The sequence below is a fragment of the Macaca thibetana genome, chromosome 4 (assembly GCF_024542745.1).
Source record: "Macaca thibetana thibetana isolate TM-01 chromosome 4, ASM2454274v1, whole genome shotgun sequence".
Lineage (NCBI taxonomy): Eukaryota > Metazoa > Chordata > Mammalia > Primates > Cercopithecidae > Macaca > Macaca thibetana.
Genome location: NC_065581.1, coordinates 136,123,658 through 136,142,134, shown reverse-complemented (window position 1 = coordinate 136,142,134; position 18,477 = coordinate 136,123,658). Strand labels below are relative to the sequence as shown.

Here is an 18,477-nt window from a genome sequence, read left to right as displayed (position 1 = left end):
TATTTTTACAAATGGCCTTCAATGGTACATTTAATCCTGAATCTAAATTACAGATGTAGAATTTTTGGCATAAAAGGTTCATGCAGGAATTTATCTCTTGCAACAGCTACAGTTCAAATAACATTATGTTAGCCAATTTTTTACATTGACAGACTCCTTGACCAAACTTTGGAAAGGCTTCTCTGAGTCCTCTTTTTGATGAGGCCTCTTCGTTGAGCCTTGTCCTCAAACCTAGCTTGGTTATAGCAAGAATTCTGCAAAGTCAGTGTGTGAATGACCCCTTACCCTTGATATCTGATCCCTCTGGCCTGTCTTCAACAGGAATCCTGTTCATGTGGTTTAGTAAGAATCCCCCATATCCCTGATGTCTCTTCTTAATGATTGTTCACCCCTGATCCTTGCTCCATGGCTATAAATATCCACCCTGTTCCTTGGCTGTGAATCCCTACTTGTTCATGTTGTATTGGGAATGGAGGCTAGTTCTTTACTAAGGTCGCTTTTTCCCTATTGCAGTAGTTTTTCACTGAAGCCTATTTTCATTGTTTTAACTACTGTCCAGCTCTGGTTCTCTTTCACACTATTAAAAGCTAAGCTTGTGAAAAGTGAGAACTAATGTTTATGTATTTCCTTCTCCTCCCTAACCCATCAACTATTATCTAGCCTTGGAAAAGTGTGTTTTAGGAGTAAGTCCTCAACAAATACTGCTAATTAACTAATTATCCTTGTTTTGTTAACTTCTTTTAATACTAGGACGCATTAGTATAAAGGTCATAACAGAAGAAAACCTGTAATTAACTACAAACTACCAAAAAACCAAGCATGACTGAGAAATTCCTGAAGCAATTATCACAGAAAAATAACTTAAATGTCACTGTATCTATTCCTGGTAACTTTGTCAGTAGTACTCCAAGCTGACTAACAATCACAGTTCAGTATGTATTGCTGAAGTTGTACCTAATTTATAAGGCAGAAGCTTCCATGAGAAAGAATATAAGAAAAATACTGTGACTGTATTTCTCCAGAGAAAAACTGTACTGAGGAAACTACAGCAAAAAGAAAATTGATGTCAACACGATAGTATCTCACTTCAAGAAATCAAAAACAAAAGAACTTAGTAAAATTTTTCTAATTCAACTTTGTTTTTAAAGGGAAAAGAGAACTAAAGAAAAAAAGGCAGCCGTGATAAGTTTTTTGTAGCATAGGCCACAACATTGAGCTATGTTCAACAGAAATAGATGTCTAAAGCACACATTTCTTCCTAAAAGAATGAAAACTGGTTCTTGGGGAACAAAAATATCATTGATTTTATGTGAAGGCAAACATTCACATGGTGCATCTGTACATAAAATATATCTGGAGTATTAAAGCTTCATGGTGGGGATGATTATGAAAAAATGGCTATATAGGTTCTGTAGGGACATGATAATAAAAAAATAGATTAAGTAGACTGAAAACACTAGTCTAAAGTGAAGTGACATGTTTTAATATCATAATATGTGAGAATATAAAAGTATTTATGTGTGGATTATTTACAATGGAAAAATGAATATTATCTATTGGGGGAACCTGCCCCCAATATTTCAACATAGGTTCTTTCTATTTTCCCTAAGAGTTGACTGGTCTGAGAAATAAAGAGAAAGAATACAAAGAGAGGAATTTTACAGCTGGGCCTCTGGGGGTGACATCACATATTGGTAGGACTGTGATGCCCACCTGAGCCACAAAACCAGCAAGTTTTTATTAAGGATTTCAAAAGGGGAAGGGGTGTACGAACAGGGAGTAGTTCACAAAGATCACATGCTTCAAAGGGCAAAAGGGAGAACAAAGATCACGTGCTTCTGAGGAAACAGGGCACAGACAAAAGCAAAGATCACAATGCAAACGGCAAAATTAGAATTACTGATGCGGATCTATGTTTAGCTGTGCATGTATTGTCTTGATAAACATCTTAAACAACAGAAAACAGGATTCGAGAGCAGAGAACTGGTCTGACCTCAAATTTACCAGGGTGGGGTTTCTTCCCCCCCTAATAAGCCTGAGGGTACTGCAGGAGATCAGGGTATATTTCAGTATTTCAGTCCTTATCTCAACCGCATAAAACAGACACTCCCAGAGCAGCCTTTATAGACCTCCCCCAAGGAATGCATTCCTTTCCCAAGGTCTTAATTATTAATATTCCTTGCAAGGAAAAGAATTCAGCGATATCTTCCCTACTTGCATATCCATTTATAGGCTCTGCAAGAAGGAAAATATAGCTGTATTCTGCCTGACCCCACAGGCAGTCAGACCTTATAGTTGTCTTCCCTTGTTCCCTGAAAATTGCTGTTATTCCTTTCTTTTGCAAGGTGCACTGATTTCATATTGTTCAAACACACGTTTTACAATCAATTTGTACAGTTTAACACAATAGTGGTCCTGAGGTGACATACCTTCTCAGCTTACGAAGATAACAGGATTAAGAGATTAAAGTAAGACAGGCATAAGAAATTATAAAAGTATTAATTTTGGGAACTGATATGTGTCCATATTAAAATGAAATCTTCACAATTTGTGTTTCTCTGCTGTGGCTCCAGTTGGTCCCTCAGTTCGGGGTCCCTGACTTGCTGTAACAATTATCAGTTCATATTTCATTTTATTAATATAATTGATTAGAATAATGGCATAGAAATAGCAAAAGTCGAATATTTGGTTTTAAGAAAATATGGTGTTATAAGGGAATGAATATTAATCTCTAGAGTGGAAGTCTGTAGCATTCTAGAAATTACCCTGTTTTATAGGCTTTAGTGTGAAAGTTATCATTAATTATGCAAATTGAAAAGAATCACTAATGGACTCTATACAAATAAAGTGTTAAAATGAATTTATTGGATCAATAGGAGTTTCCCAGTAGGAATGCTGAGAGATTTAATACATTAGACTCCATTTTGTTTAGATTAACAGTTAAAACAACTTTAAATTTTTTTATTAAATTATGTTTTTGCAACCATTGAAGTACAAACAAAAAAAGAAAAAATTATTTATATGTTAATACCTTTTTAAAATTCATCAGTACAAATAAGTTATAGAATTGTAAAGGAACATAGAAATTTCATGATGATTAAAATAACATTCAATCTGGAAGGTACAAGACTTTTACCATCATCATTTGGTATTTAGGGTCAATTTAGGGTCTGTGCTTTAGGGACTGAATTGGATGATGGTAATAAGGTATAATATATGGTCTGTGCCAATCTTATAAATGGCAAGAAAAGAATAAAATTATGGTTTTACTGTTTGTATTTATTTATCTATTTATTTATTTCAATAAATGCCCTTTAGCAGATATTTTTACATCTGGAGACATTCTTACATCTGGAAGAGGACAGCGTGGCAGTACCCTATTTTAATCTTATGAAAATCTTGGGATACATCTTTTTTGCTCAACCTTGTGGTTTTTCTGCCTTATTTTTTTCTTCGGGGGCATAGTGGACTCTGGTGATGAATTTGGTGTCAGGTCCAGAACATGTTGTCTGTATGCCTCTTACAACAATGATTTTCTTCCACCTTGTGATATACTTATCTGAAATCAGCCTCATCAGAAAGTACATAGGGAAACTATCGTGACTCTATTTCTCCAGGTGGAAACTGTGCTAAGGGAACTATAGCAAAAAAGAAAATTCCTACTTCCTTTACTATAATCCTCTTGAGGGCATTTTTATATTCCGTCTGATATCTCATATGTCTTGTATATAGTAGTTCAGCTATAAGGCGATGAACGAATAATATAAATAATAAAGCAACAATAAGAAATAATGTACAGAGCATTTATTCATAATTTGATATTGATATTGATAACAGAGGAAGTGAAATTATTCAAAGAGCTCAATCATAAAGCTAATGGCTCACTTGCAAGCTGGGAATCAAAAAAAATGTAAGTCCTAGAATATTCATATCAAGAAGATCTTCCAAGAATAAGCCAGGAATGCAATTAGGAGCTGACTCATGGATGACAATGGTTGATGAGTCACAAAGAAAGTTTGAAAAAGCAATGATGTCCCTGGAGACACATAGAAAGAATTGGAACTAGACTGTCAAGATCATGTATATTAACAAGCTAGTAGAAGGCGGGAAACTTTGGTCTCTATGAAGATGTGCACAAAAGTCCCGGAACACGGTACTTCTGTGTTCGGATTGTGCTACTCTAAATTATATAAAATATACTCTGTAATGTAGTAAAGAAAGATTTCTTTAAGCCAATGTCTTACATTTTATAGACATTTTACTTGCTACTGCCAACTTAAGTGACTCAAGAATAGTTCTGTTGATTTATCTCCTAATGAACAACTGCTAATGAATGACTTACCAATTCCTAAGGAATATCTCTTAGGATGGGCTTTCTGAGGGCAGGGCCCTGGATCTCAAGTACCAAGTGAAGTTCTAGCATATAGGAAGTATTAAATGCAAGACTGAGTATCCCTATCCAAAATGCTTGAGGCCAGAAATGTTTCAGATTTTTGATTTTTTCAGATTTTGGAATATTTGCAGAATACATACTGGCTGATCATTCCTAATCAGAAAATCCAAAATCTGAAATGCTCCAATGAGCATTCCTTTTGAGCATCATATAGGTGCCCCCAAAGTTTCAAATTTTGAAACATTTCAGATTTGGGATTTTCTGATTAGGGATGCTCAACCTGCACATTTGTCTTGAAAAATAAATAATGAATGAACCTCCAACTTTTAAAATGAATTCTTGTTCCCAATGTCTTTGCTAACATCAGTCTCTCATTCTGTCTATGTCCATAAGTTGAATTTTTAAACCATGCTTCAAGGATCGGGTCAAACTCCACTCCTGTTATAAAGCTTCCTTAAGCCTTATAGCAGAAATTAGTGCTTCCTCTATGTGCCCATAATTTAATTCATTTCTCAGATGCACTTACCATATTCCACCCTGCATTATAGTTGATTGTGAGTATATCTTTTTACCCAACTAGATATTGGATTTTAAGGACAAAGACCTTGACTTATTTATCTTCAGAGTGCCTAGAATTCCTACCCTAATATGTTGCTTCAGGTTATTAAATAAAATTGAATATGAAATTATTGAATCATATTTTTTCAAGGTCATTTTACTAGGCTAAAATGGAACTAAGGAAAATGTAGCTAGTGTCTGCAAATTTCTCATTGTTGAACTTAGTCTGAATCTCAGAATAGTGGCATTATAAGCTTTCAAATTAGAGTAAATGAAAAGTAGATTAGACCAAGCGCATAAGAACACAGTGTACAGAACAGCTGTACTGTGTCCTCAACGGAATAAACTAAATCATAATTACAGATATGTTTCATCTTTCTTGCCTTTATACTCTTTTGAAGATGCTCTCAACTTTAGTGCTTTGGGGATTTATTTGTCACTGTAAGTCTGAAATTAGTTTGATTAGTTTTGCTGATATCTATCATTTCAAAATGTCTGAAATCTGCCTTAAAAAGTAAGCTGGCAAAAATCTTATGGCAGTGCTTAGTAAGGTTCCCACATAGAAGTGGCTGAGTTTGTAAATGAGTCATAATAATTCAGTATCAAAAAGTTAATTTAAGACAAATTATTCTCTTGGATATAAGGAGGACCGCTTTCTTTATTCTTAAAATTTTCTCCTTATTTCTTCATGCTATTTTACTCTTCTCTTCTGATTTTCCATATATGTTCTCAGATTTTATCATCCCTATCTTCTGCTCAATCTGGGTTTGTTTAAAGATGTTTTTATTAAGCTCGTACTCTGTGTATAGCACTTTTCAAAAAAAACATGACAGCCAAGAGATTTATTTGAACTTAGTAAATTTGATGAAGCTAATGCTCAATGCTGTACCAGGAACCATGTTATTTTCTCAGACTATAAAGATAAGTAAGACAGAGTTTCTACCCCTGAATAGATTATGGTAGATAGCTAGAGAGAACAATCTTTGAACAATGCTTTTTTGTGGTTGTGATGGGGTAATGTATAAAGGGCTATGAAAACTACATTGAGAGAGAAGTTAGTTGTCCAAGGGAATTTATTAAAAAGCCTCAGAACTGATAATAAGGGAATTCAAGGAAGAGGGGAAATGTAGAGAAAATGTGTATGTAGGGAATATTACAAATCTGTTTCCTGGAAAGCAGGATGCCTTCATTTAGAAGTATTAGTCAAGATTAACTGCTCTTTAAATTGAGAGATTACATCCTTCCCTGTTTATCATTATAGGGTCAGCTTTCACTGGCCTGAGTCCACATTTTAGGCTCAACTGTATACAAATAATTTTTCAGTGTACTGAAAGTAGGATTAATGAAACCAGTCTGGAGAGCAGTCACAGAATGAGAATAGCTCTTTCCCATAGTATCACTATGTGACTAACTGATTGTTCTGATGTGTTACAGAAAACACTGTAAACAGTTAACTAGGAGAAAACTTTGCTACCTTTCTACTTTATCTAATCTTTACCCCAGTTTCTCTACCTGTCAAGTTCCTATGCTTGCCTCAAATGTACATATTTTTAATCTGAAATGTGAAAAGTATTTATAACTGGTGTGATATCAATGTTCTATTATACATCCATGTATTAATGTCTTTAATTTTACCATAAAATTAAATGAAGTACCTCAATAACAGAACAGTGAACCTAACTGGCCCCATTTTAGTCTAATTCATTCCTGCACAGGTATTTATCATGACATTTACTCTACACTCAACCTACATGAAGATCAAAATAGTCACTTTTACGAGAGATTTGCATCCAGTAATCTTTCTCACCCGTGTAATTAGAATGGATATGGCTTAATATAGAGCTTTCGAGCAGATTTTTAAAAATATCATTATACTTTAAATATAGTTGAGAGGGTAAAATGAAGAATGTACAGTTAATATTTTCCTATACAGACATGGACACAGCTCATAATGTTGAAGGATACCTCTGTTGCTGATACATCTCTTTATTTTCAGGAGAATGTTGAAGGAGGAGACTGTAGTCGTTGCAAATCCGGCTTCTTCAATTTGCAAGAGGATAATTGGAAAGGCTGCGATGAGTGTTTCTGTTCAGGTGTTTCAAACAGATGTCAGAGTTCCTACTGGACCTATGGCAAAGTAAGCAAGCACCATTTGGTTCTGTTTTCTGCCCCATCAGCCTTCTTTGTTGCTTTCATTGTGGTTCCTTTGTAAGAAATTTTTACATACTTTTTTCTGATAGTGAACTTCTACATGAAGTTACATGAAGAAGTAATGGAATTTTCTTCAAATGCTATTCTGTATTTTTGCTCAAAGCCTTTGAGGTTGTATTTGTAATATTGTGTAGACTGGAATTTCTTAGAATAGGTAGACATTGTCTTTTTAGTGTTCATGATTACTCTATGAAACAGTAATGCAATTAAGGTTTGAACTCCAAGGGTGCATGATTTAAGAGAGAAAACACGACATTGTGATATGAATTATAGTTTCCATTTACTAGTATGTTTGTATGCAAGTTGAGAAAAACTCTTTATCATCTATATACATAATACATATTATCCACCAACCCTTTAGTTACTATTTGATGTTGCCTAGGCTCTTTCATTATTAAAAGGGGACATTAAATATAGACAATACCTTCATTCTGAGTTGGCTTGAAAAACTATTAAACTATTTAATAGCAACTGAAATTTTCTTTCTTTCTTTTTTTTTTTTTTTTTTGAGATGGAGTCGTGCTCTGTTGCCCAGGCTGGAGTGCAGTGGCGCAATCTCGGCTCACTGCAAGCTCTAGTTCCCGGGTTCACACCATTCTCCTGCCTCAGCCTCCCAAAAAGCTGGGACTACAGGCGCCCGCCACCACGCCCGGCTAATTTTTTGTATGTTTTAGTAGAGACGGGGTTTCACCATGTTAGCCAGGATGGTCTCGATCTCCTGACCTCGTGATCCACCTGCCTCGGACTCCCAAAGTACTGGGATTACAGATGTGAGCCACCGTGCCCGGCCTAAAAATTTTCTTTGTTTAACATGAATGTCTTTACTTTTCTGACTTCATTGCCTACACTACTTACTGCCTTTTCAACTCTGTGCAGACAGCATGTTGTCTCCCTATACAGAAGAGTGTCAGAGGAAAATGGGACTTTCTGGGAATTTTACACAGCCTATGTGGCTGGACTTAAGAGTGTAGAATGGTAGGAAATGGGCTAGAGAGAGAGAGAAATCTAGAGAGGGGAATGAGAAGCTAGAACTTATAGGGTTGAATATGCTACGAATTTGAGATATTTTACTTGGAGTGTCATTGAAGAATTTTAAGCTAAGGACTGACATTATCAGAGTTGTGTTTTATAAAGACTGCTATTTAGATAAACTATTTCCTAAACACTTCTTCCTTTCAACTTTAATCAGCGGACTAATCCTGAACAGAGCTATCAAATATTTTCTCTGCCTGCAGTGCTTTTAAGTCAAACCTCATATTATGAAATATTATCTATACTTTATCAACTATATTGCTTTCAGAGCAGACTTCAAAGAATCAAGCACAGATGGACATCTAGTCTAACTTCCTCATTTTGTTTACAAAGTCCCACCACACCCTCCAGACTACTCCACTGACAGATCAAAGTTTCATAGCCAGCCAAGGGGCAGAGCTGGTACTCAAGCTTTGATCATCAGATGCTAGAGACACAGAATCCCACTCAACTGTCTTAGAATGCCTCAAGGGTGACGTTAGAAAGGGAAGAAGAGCAAGGAATATATTACTTATTGTCCAGTAAGTCAACAGGTTGTACCTGGTTTCTATTTCTCATTTAACCAAAGAAATCTCAGTGATTTCACAGCTTTGGGATAAGCAGAGTCAAATAATCTATGAAGAAAGTTTTAAAAATATTTCATCCACATAGAGTCACCCTTAGCATTCTGCTTCCCATCACCCACAACATGAAGCAGCTCATGCATGTCTAGTAGGTTCCTGATAGCTTGTACCCTAAGCCCTCAGTAATCAGTGTTTTGTCCTGACTGGGTAGGATGCTTTAAATTAGACATGTAGCTGTGGGCCTGAACTTGGCTGGAGCATAAAGATGTAAAAACAAATCATTATGCATTCCCTGATTCCTCCTTTAAGGTTCCTTCCATTTCTGGGTCAGGGATCTAGGCTGTGGGTCCCCACAGAACTTCTGACCCTGTTTGAAGGAATACATACAGTATTGCGAGGTGTTGTCATAGTAACAGGCCGGTGGGTTCAAATATCCTTAAGGCTCAAAGTAGAAATTTTTCTAAAAGCAACAAGAAATTACTAGTGGAGTAAAAAATATGGAACTGAAAGTCCAACTGTTTGATTAAGTGTATGTTATAACCGTTGTATGACTTTGAGTGAGTTTCTATGTTTAAGAAAGTGGTATTTGGAACGACAATCTTTTAAAAAGCATAAGTTCAATGAAAACAGATTATTATAGAATACCTTGGAAACTCCTAGAAACATCGAGGAAAAAAATAAACAATGGAAACCTACATGAGTACATATGTCTAATGATATTCATAATGCTCATGTTTTTTTTAAATGTTTGTAGTTTTTTTTTTTTAATTTCCAAAAGTAGACATGACCAGGAACATGAAAGAAAATGAAGCTTAGAGATATTTTTTTTTTAATTAATGATGACGTGTGTTTTCTCTAAGATACAAGATATGAGTGGCTGGTATCTGACTGACCTTTCTGGCCGCATTCGAGTGGCTCCCCAGCAGGACGACTCGGACTCACCTCAGCAGATCAGCATCAGTAACGCGGAGGCCCGGCAAGCCCTGCCGCACAGCTACTACTGGAGCGCACCGGCTTCCTATCTGGGAAACAAAGTAAGTCCACGCTTGATTCCCACTATTCTGCTTTAACTGACTGATGGTGAGAATGGGTTTTAGTTGGTAATTCTTTTAGAGAAAAACAAAATTAAATACACACTGGGTTGGATTGCCAGAACCAGCTAAATCACATTGAGTTGGGCGTCTCTTCCATGTTGCACAAGACCTTAACCAGCCACGACATCCCTAATATGCAACTTTGTATAGTTGATGTTCTATGTAAACTTTTTGAATGGGCAAATAAATTAATGAAGCCTCTAGGGTATTTTGTAAAGCAAATTACAGCTATTGGAAGAAACTGTGTTGTGCTTATGTGAAAAGAACTGTTTTCTGGAGTTGTTTATGGTGGGATATTTACTGAAGGTTTTCTCATCTGTTTCTATTCCATTACAAAACTGATACTCAAGAGATTTACTTTTCCTTCTACCTGATATGAATGTTAATTGGAAAAGAAATGTATTACATAACTAATTAAATGCTTGCCAGGAGGCTTATGTAAACAACATATTTCCTGGAGCTCAGACAGAAACTACCCTAAAAGTGCCAGATTGGAAGCACATGTTTGTTTTAAAGCCCACACATACGTAAAAACATACACAGATAAACAAATGTAGCAGCCTCAGACATACAGGCTTATTTTTTTCTGTTGTGGATTATGTCTATCTACATAGATATCTTGGGGTTTAGAATTTTAGTTTATCTTGCCTAATACTTCGTTGGAAATAAAATTTGGTGACTTCTTTATAAACGTGAATACTTGCTTGTTGTGTGAAAGTTAATACCTTCTCAGCTGATAGTTAAAATACCTGATCACACCAGAAGCTGTGATGGGAAAATCCCTTCGTGAATTGATGCTGTTTAAGCCTAGTTTACACCTAACAAAATATAGCATTATTTATGAAGAAATCGTCATTGATTAAGCAAATAAAAGTATGTTTATAGTCAGTGGTTTTCTTGCATGGCATGTGAGTATTGAAATAGAAAAACTTAGTATCTCATATGCTACTCAGTGAATGGGAACTTGTGGTGTTGGCTGGTTGAAACATTTTTAACTCATGGCCGTTTTCTTATTTTTAACAGACCTCTAAATGCTATTACAAAAAGTGTGTAAATGTCTAAAACACATTTTCAATGAACATGTATTCTAAGAGACAGCGTATGTTGCATAAAATTCAATAGCTGTAATAAAAATCAAATTAAACTTCTATTTGCAAGGCCCTTTACATCAAGAAGTCATTTTATTCTATTCTATTTAGGAAACTCTGGTATTCCCAAAAAGAACAAAATAGCATGTAGGACTTGAATTTCCACTGCTTAAAATTGCCAAAAAAAAATATAAAAATGTACTGTCAATTTTTTTAAAAAAAAACTACTCTGAGGAGTTCCAAGAAGAGCCTTAGGTCAAAATTGGATGAATTTCAAAGGTCTTATTTCTTATATGATGGCAACACTTATTTAAAGTAGCTTAAAATAGAAATATTCTTTACCAGATTTTCCATCCTTTCTTCTTTGGTCATATGCATTTTTTTTCTGTTGGCTGACAATCAAACTGACAGAAGGAAAGCAAGCAAATGGAATATTCGATAGAATCAGAACAAAGAATTTGGACATCCCATTAGTAGTTGTTGGTTCCCGAAGATAACTTCCCTTATCCTGGTTGAAATGTTTCTTTCTTATAACCCACAATGAAGCTCTTCATATTCCCCTACCAATCATTTTCACATCAAAACGCTGTTCTTGCCTGTGCTGCTGTTTCCATTCGGTGAACAAAATAACAGTAACAGGGTGTACAAATTGTTTGAATACGGAGGACATTTTTAATGTAACGTGAAGCCCTTGGTGGTTTACTCTCAGGCATCTCAGTATGAATGAAACAATTTGCCTTAATAACTGAACCATATAAATTTTTGATACTACAATAATACTGCAAGCTCTCAGAAATTACCACAGTACATCTTAACTGTCATGTCACATCACGTAAATTATAGTCATGATGACACGCTTAGCTTGGTTGATTTAATATCTTGCTAAGGAAATGGAAAATTGTAGGGCCTTGTCGGTAAATTCAATAAAGCCACTTTTCTAAATAGCTGAAACTAAAATCTTTTTCTCTTCTTTTTTTTTTTTTTTTTAAACGGAGTCTCGCTCTGTCGCTCAGGCTGGAGTGCAGTGGCAAGATCTCGGTTCCCTGCAAGCTCCGCCTCCCGGGTTCACACCATTCTCCTGTCTCAGCCTCCCTAGTAGCTGGGACTACAGGTGCCCGCCACCACGCCTAGCTAATTTTTTTTTGTATTTTTAGTAGAGATGGGGTTTCACCATGTTAGCCAGGATGGTCTCGATCTCCTGACCTCGTGACCCACCTGCCTCAGCATCCCAAAGTGCTGGAATTACAGGTATGAGACACCACACCCAGCTGAGGCTGAATTCTTTACCAGTAATTGCTGTTCGAATCAGAACCATTGCCAGAATCTGACAGAAATAGCATATCAAGATACAAATGCATCTGCTTAAATGTTGAATTTTATTTACATCCATGACCGAGAGGCTATGGTACATAATCCTTCCTCTGCTTTTTTAGTGTTATTTCCTAATTGGAAAAAATTATGAGATGCTATTAGCTTTTCCTAAATATTTATATACAGACTTTCAAACATTTTCCAAGTTGCTTGATTATAAGCCTTCTTCTAACAGAAGGGAGATATGGTGTGCGTGTTCTCTTATAATGGAGATGCCACATGCCGTTATTCTTTTTTTAGGAGCCTAATCCCAAATAATAAAAGTGTGCTGACATGGGACACACTTTTGCTCACATGGGTGTCTGCCTGGTTGTAATAAAACTCAAGAATACTAGCCAATTTAGCAAAGGAGTACCTTGTATCCTGCGAAACATTTTTCACATTTTTACTCTTTTGGAATAACGAAGTATAAGTAAGTGATTATAAGTGCATGTGTGGATAATGGATGAGGCCTAGGAAAATTTAGCACATTTTTATACTTTCTATTTTTGAAATTCCCACAATCTCAGCTAGGAATTATTCCTCAATTTTTTTCCCCTATGTACCAGTGAAGATTTGGCACAACTGGCAGAATAAAGTGTTAATTTTTCCCCGCCTTATTCTTGATAGTCAAAGAGAATTAAATCAGGCACCCACAGGGCTATCCCAGGTGCATTTCACAAAATGCTTGGCAAATGTTAATGCTTGGTTTTAGAGCATTTGTTTAAGCAACCAGGCAGCAGTGGAAAGAGCTAGAGGACAAAGAATCCTGCTGGTTTGCTGCAGGCTACAGCTACTCAGAAACAGTTTGGGAATTTCAGAGTTGGGATAATTTACTGCCTTAGTAAACTAAGTGCTACTGGAACATTGTGACAGTCATTTACTTAAGGTTACCCTAGTGGTCTGAAATAGTTAATGCAGCTTCCAAAAGCAATTCTCTTTGCATCTGTAAGTTCTGAGAGAAGCTAGCTTGGCTTGTCTACTGTTCCTGTATTACCATTAAGGTTTGAAATTCTGTCTCTGAACATTATTAAATTAATCTTATATGATTTGTTCTTCACCCAAACATGCTTATTTTCTACAGCATTATGCTGTCTTTCTGTTTCTAGCTTAGAGAAGCCTTTAAATTTTTTCATGTAGTTGCCAAGAATACCTACAACCTAGTTTAAGATGCACATTAGGAGAGTCTGCTGACATAGTAGCACCTGGCTTCTAAAAGTAATCTCTGGTAAATTCTTTTGTTGTTCTTGCTTGACTTTCAGTTTTGTTTCACAGATCTCAAATTAAAGCCATAGATTTGAAGAAGGAAATTGATATTTGAGATATATAGGACAGGGTAGATCTTATCACATAAAAGAAGCTCAACAAGTACTATGTAATTGATGCTACATGCTTAACACAAACAAAATTCTAAGAATTTTTTTTTTTTTTGGATTGGTCAGAAATGCCCATTGAGTTAGATTTGTGTGAGTTGAAAGATGAATTCTGTCTTGCTTTACAAAATAATTAAAAACTCACTAACAAATATGTTCCACTCTCCTTTCGTATTTGTGACATCTTCCTTCATAGTCCTCAAAATTATTCAACAGTGAAGTTCAAACCCCTCCTCCCCATCCATAATTTCCTCCTATTTAGATCTTGGATTAAGTGGGTTAGTTAAGAAGATCATTATGCAAGTGAAGAATGGCATGGCTATAAAAGCAAACAGGATAAATCAACTATGGTTGATTTTTATTCCATAAATCAGATCCCATCAAGACTGACTTGGCAATGGAGTAGAACCAGGAAGAAGGTTTGCTGCCTAAAATAAACTGAATTAATTTGTAAACCAAAAATAAAATTCTAAGCCCCCTGACCAAATGAACCGCCATCTTGGCCAAGGGAATCCCAAAGAAACCTGAAAATCCCAAAGAAACCTGAACATCATGGGAAGGGATGGTTACACATTCCTCATTATACGATGCTCCCTTTGGAGTTTAGACACAACAGACCAACAGTAACATTAAAACAGAGATTTTAAAACTGACTAGACAGACGCTTTACAGCAGCAAGATACCAAATTCCAACCTCACTCTGGTATAGCATAACATAACAGATAGGAGACCCTAAAAGAAATCAAAGTATTTTATACCAAAATATATTTCTTTGACATATGAAATGGCCTTGCAAAGCTGTCTCTTGGGGAAATTTGCATTCTATAGAGAATCTCCTGCCCTTACTAAGTCTTTTCTGGAGAGTCAGATACCTTTTAAGGTCTGGTGAGAGACATTCACCATCAGCCTGCTACTTTAGCCTACTACCTGGAGGCTTCATCTACCTGACAAGGGCCATGGCTTCCACAATCAACCCTCTTAACTCAAGCTGACATCAACTCTTCAGGCATAATTTTACTCTTTTGACTAATTGCCAGTCAGAAAATCTTTGAATCCATCAATGACTTGAAAGCCCCCACCTTGCTTCGAGATGTCCTACCTTTCTGGGCCGAACCAGTGTATAACTTACAAGTATTGGTGTATGTCTTTGCCTGCAACTTTTGTCTCCCTAAAATATATAAAGCCAAGCTGTAACCCAATCATCTTGGGCGCATATTCTCAGGACCTCCTGAAGCTGTGTCATAGGCCATGGTCCTTAACCTTGACAAATAAACCTCTAAACTGAGACCTGTCTCTGATGCTTTTTGGTTTGTAAATTGTTAAGGATAAATAAGAAAATAAGTATTAAAAAACAAAAAAATCAAGGACTGATTTATTTCCCATAGCTATGATAGAATCTGCTATGTAAAACTAGCACAAATGCAAGAGCTCAAGGTCAAACATAGAAATCTCTGTCTTACCTACCCTTGTCATAACATTCTCTTGACATTTTTCCTAATTAAATTTATAAAGCACTAGTTCTCACATTACAAATTTTTATATGAAAAGCATTTTAATCTTCACATGCATTCTATTTACAGTGTTTTCCATTTTGTTTACAATTCATCAGCTGAATGAATACTAGATAGGAAAATGTTCCATTTGATAAAAACTCATGAGAAAAACAAAATAGCTTACTTAACAGTAATTTCAGTGAGGGTTGATGTGTGATGTGGTTGGCAACAAAACTTACATGATCTAGGGCTACATTGGCAGGAATTTACTGGTCAGGACAAAGGAGGTAGTGTTTGTACAGATTCTGCACAAAACACATGTCACCCAAAATATTTACCTTACTTGTGAATTTCTCTTTTTATCTTTGTTAATATACATGACCCAAGTCATCAGCTAATAAACCAAGAAATCCAAATTAAGAAGAAATAGAGCCAGGATTACTGTCCAGATGTGTGTATAGCCTCTTCCAATTAAGCATTTTTTTCAATCAGTTAAGTTTATGAGTTCTTGCAGGGCATTGATCTTTGGAATAGAGATACTGAAGCAGCTTATTCAAAAGAAAGCATAAGAAAGGGAACAACAAAGATATGAATTTGTATAAATACAAATGAATGAGATGAATAACAAATGTCAATAGAAAAAACACAAATCCACCAACTTTTTAAAATGGTTTCAAAGCTCTGGCAAGATTAATCAAGCAAAAAGTGGGTGAAGCGCACATAAACAATTTTAGAAATGTAAAAATGGACGTAACTGCAATTACTTCAAAAATAAACAAATAAGGAAGTATCAGAAAATAAATTAAGAGTATTATGAAAATTTACACACAATAAATTAGAATACAATTTAGAAAAAGGAATATCTTTCTAGGAAAATGCAACTTAATAAAACTGACTCAAAGGAAAAAAATCTATAATGTCAGATAAACATTAAAGTAATTGAATCAGCAGTGCAATAAACCATCCAATGAAGTTAATTCCAAGCCTATTTGTTTGCAAGTAAGTTCAATCAAAACTCAAAATTTTTTTTAAATGCAAAATTATACAAACTTTCCAGAGAATGGAACAACTGGGACCTGCTCTTCAAGTAATTTTATGTGACTTGATATAAAATCTTGACAAGAGGACTATGAAAAAGAAAACCCCTACCCAAAGCCACTCATGAATATGGATGAAAATATCCTAAATAAAACATTAACAAGCCAAATACATCAGTTTATAAAAATAGTCAGGCTAAATTGGCTAAGTGGATTTTATTATCGGTGTTTAAGGTTACTTTCAAATTAGAAAACGGGTTTAAGTAGTTGACCATATTGACTGATTAAAAGAGAAAAAAATCAATTATCTCAATAGATGCAGAAAAAGAAATGGGTAAAATTAATTAAACATTCTTCATGTCTGAAAAATTTTGAAAACTAGAGTTGGAAAAGCACTTTAACTGATGAAGGCTACCTACATAAAAATCAATAGCAAGTATCTTACTTAACATAAAATCTTTAAAGTATTGTTTAAGATCACAAACATGAAACAGTTGTCACTATCACGACTTGCATTTAACATTGTGCTAGAAGATCTGGACAGTGCAGTAGATAGGAAATAAAATATATAGGAATCAGAAAGGAAGAAATAAAACTCACGTGTAGATGATATAATTAACTGCTTTGTAAAATCAAAAGAATCTACAGACAATTCTTAATCAGTGAGTCAATAAGGGGACTATATGCAAAAGTAATATACAAAAGTCAATCATATTTCTTTATATCAACACTTTACAAAAATAATTTTTAAGAAGCCATGTGTAATAGCAATAAATATAAATAGTACCAAGGATTAAATTTGTAGGGAAAAGCCAATGGCCAAGAATAATCAAAAGAAATTCTAAGCAGGGCACGATGGCTCGCGTCTGTAATCCCAGCACTTTGGGAGGCCAAGGCGGGTGGATCACCAGAGGTCAGAAGTTCAAGACCACCCTGGTCAACATAGCAAAACCCTGTCTCTACTAAAAATACAAAAATTACCCGGGTGTGTTGACAGGTGCCTGTAATCCCAGCTACTCAGGAGGCTGAGGCAAGATAATCACTTGAACTCAGGAGGCAGAGGCTGCAGTGAGCCAAGATTGGGCCACTGCACTCCTGCCGGGGGCGTCAAGAGAGACTCTCCAAAAAAAAAAAAAAAAAAAAAAAAGAAGGACATGTATATATACATATATATAGAAATTCTAAAGGAAAGAGGTGGGTCTTTTTGGAAAGTGATTGTCATGAGGGTTCTAATCTCCATGAATAGAGTTAATGCCCTTGTAAAAATCTTACCTGATATAAAGAGTTAGGATTTACTTTAAAAGATATAATGATTAAGGCAAAATGTTATTAGTGTGAAAATAAACCAATGGAACTGAAAAAATAGCCCATAGACATTGCATACATATATGAATACTTAATTTTTAATGAAATAAGCATTGCAGATCAATGACAATAGGATAGACCCTATACAGTAAATGGTCTGGTACCACTGATTATCTAGAGAAAAAATTAAAATTTTTGCATCTTTACTCCACATTATACATAAAAATAAACTCCCCTTGAAACAAATCATAAATGTTCAAAAATTATGCTAAAAACAAGCGTTTATAAAGACAACACATTGGATTTCTGCTCCTGACTAACTGAATAATAGTGTCTAGATTTCCTTATCTGCCTTAAACAACAAGAAAACCTGAGGGGGAAATAATGTGGAACAACAGTTTTTAGACACTGTTCCACAGATAGCATAAAACTGTGATCTCTGAAAAAAAGAAACAAATGAGGTGAGGTTTACAGTTGCCCCAAGATTATTGCCTGGGGACTGTCTCCAGGGTGAAGTGCATTGGTGTATTGAGAAAAAAGCCAAACATAGCCTGGCCTTGTGAAATGGAAAGACAGAGATTAGAGTTCATGGAGGCCCAGGCAGCTAGCATTTGTGAGGCAGCATACAAGGGAAGAGGGACCTGACCTATACAGAGAGAGAGGAGGAGAGAGCTGCAGATACCTGTAAAGAGAATCTAGAGTACTGAGTTGTAAGTATGTGAGAGAAAACTACCTAAGGGTAATGGAAGAATCACTAAAAAGTAGTAAGAGAAACAATTCCTGAGCTGATACAGGGCTGGTAATAGTTTACTTTCCTACCACCCAACGTGGAATGCCTTCATAACAGGGACTAAATTAGCTCCAAACTGTAAGCTACTCTAGGTTCACCCCAACAAATCTTAAAAACAAGCCTTAAAAGAAGTCGACTTATTTCAAATAAATTAACTACATGCCAGAACAAAGTCCAATAGTATTTAATT

The 18,477-nt window shown here is 35.6% G+C and overlaps 1 protein-coding gene across 8 annotated transcripts in view; it reads left to right on the top strand.

Annotated features, from left to right (window-relative positions):
* LAMA2 (laminin subunit alpha 2) overlaps nt 1–18,477 on the top strand; it is a 772,685-nt gene that overhangs the window by 443,603 nt on the left and 310,605 nt on the right. For all 8 annotated transcript variants that reach the window (XM_050788287.1, XM_050788283.1, XM_050788285.1 and 5 more), the window contains exons 11-12: nt 6,948–7,088; nt 9,618–9,791. In XM_050788287.1, coding sequence (XP_050644244.1) covers nt 6,948–7,088; nt 9,618–9,791 — 315 coding nt within the window. The remainder of the gene's footprint in view (nt 1–6,947; nt 7,089–9,617; nt 9,792–18,477) is intronic.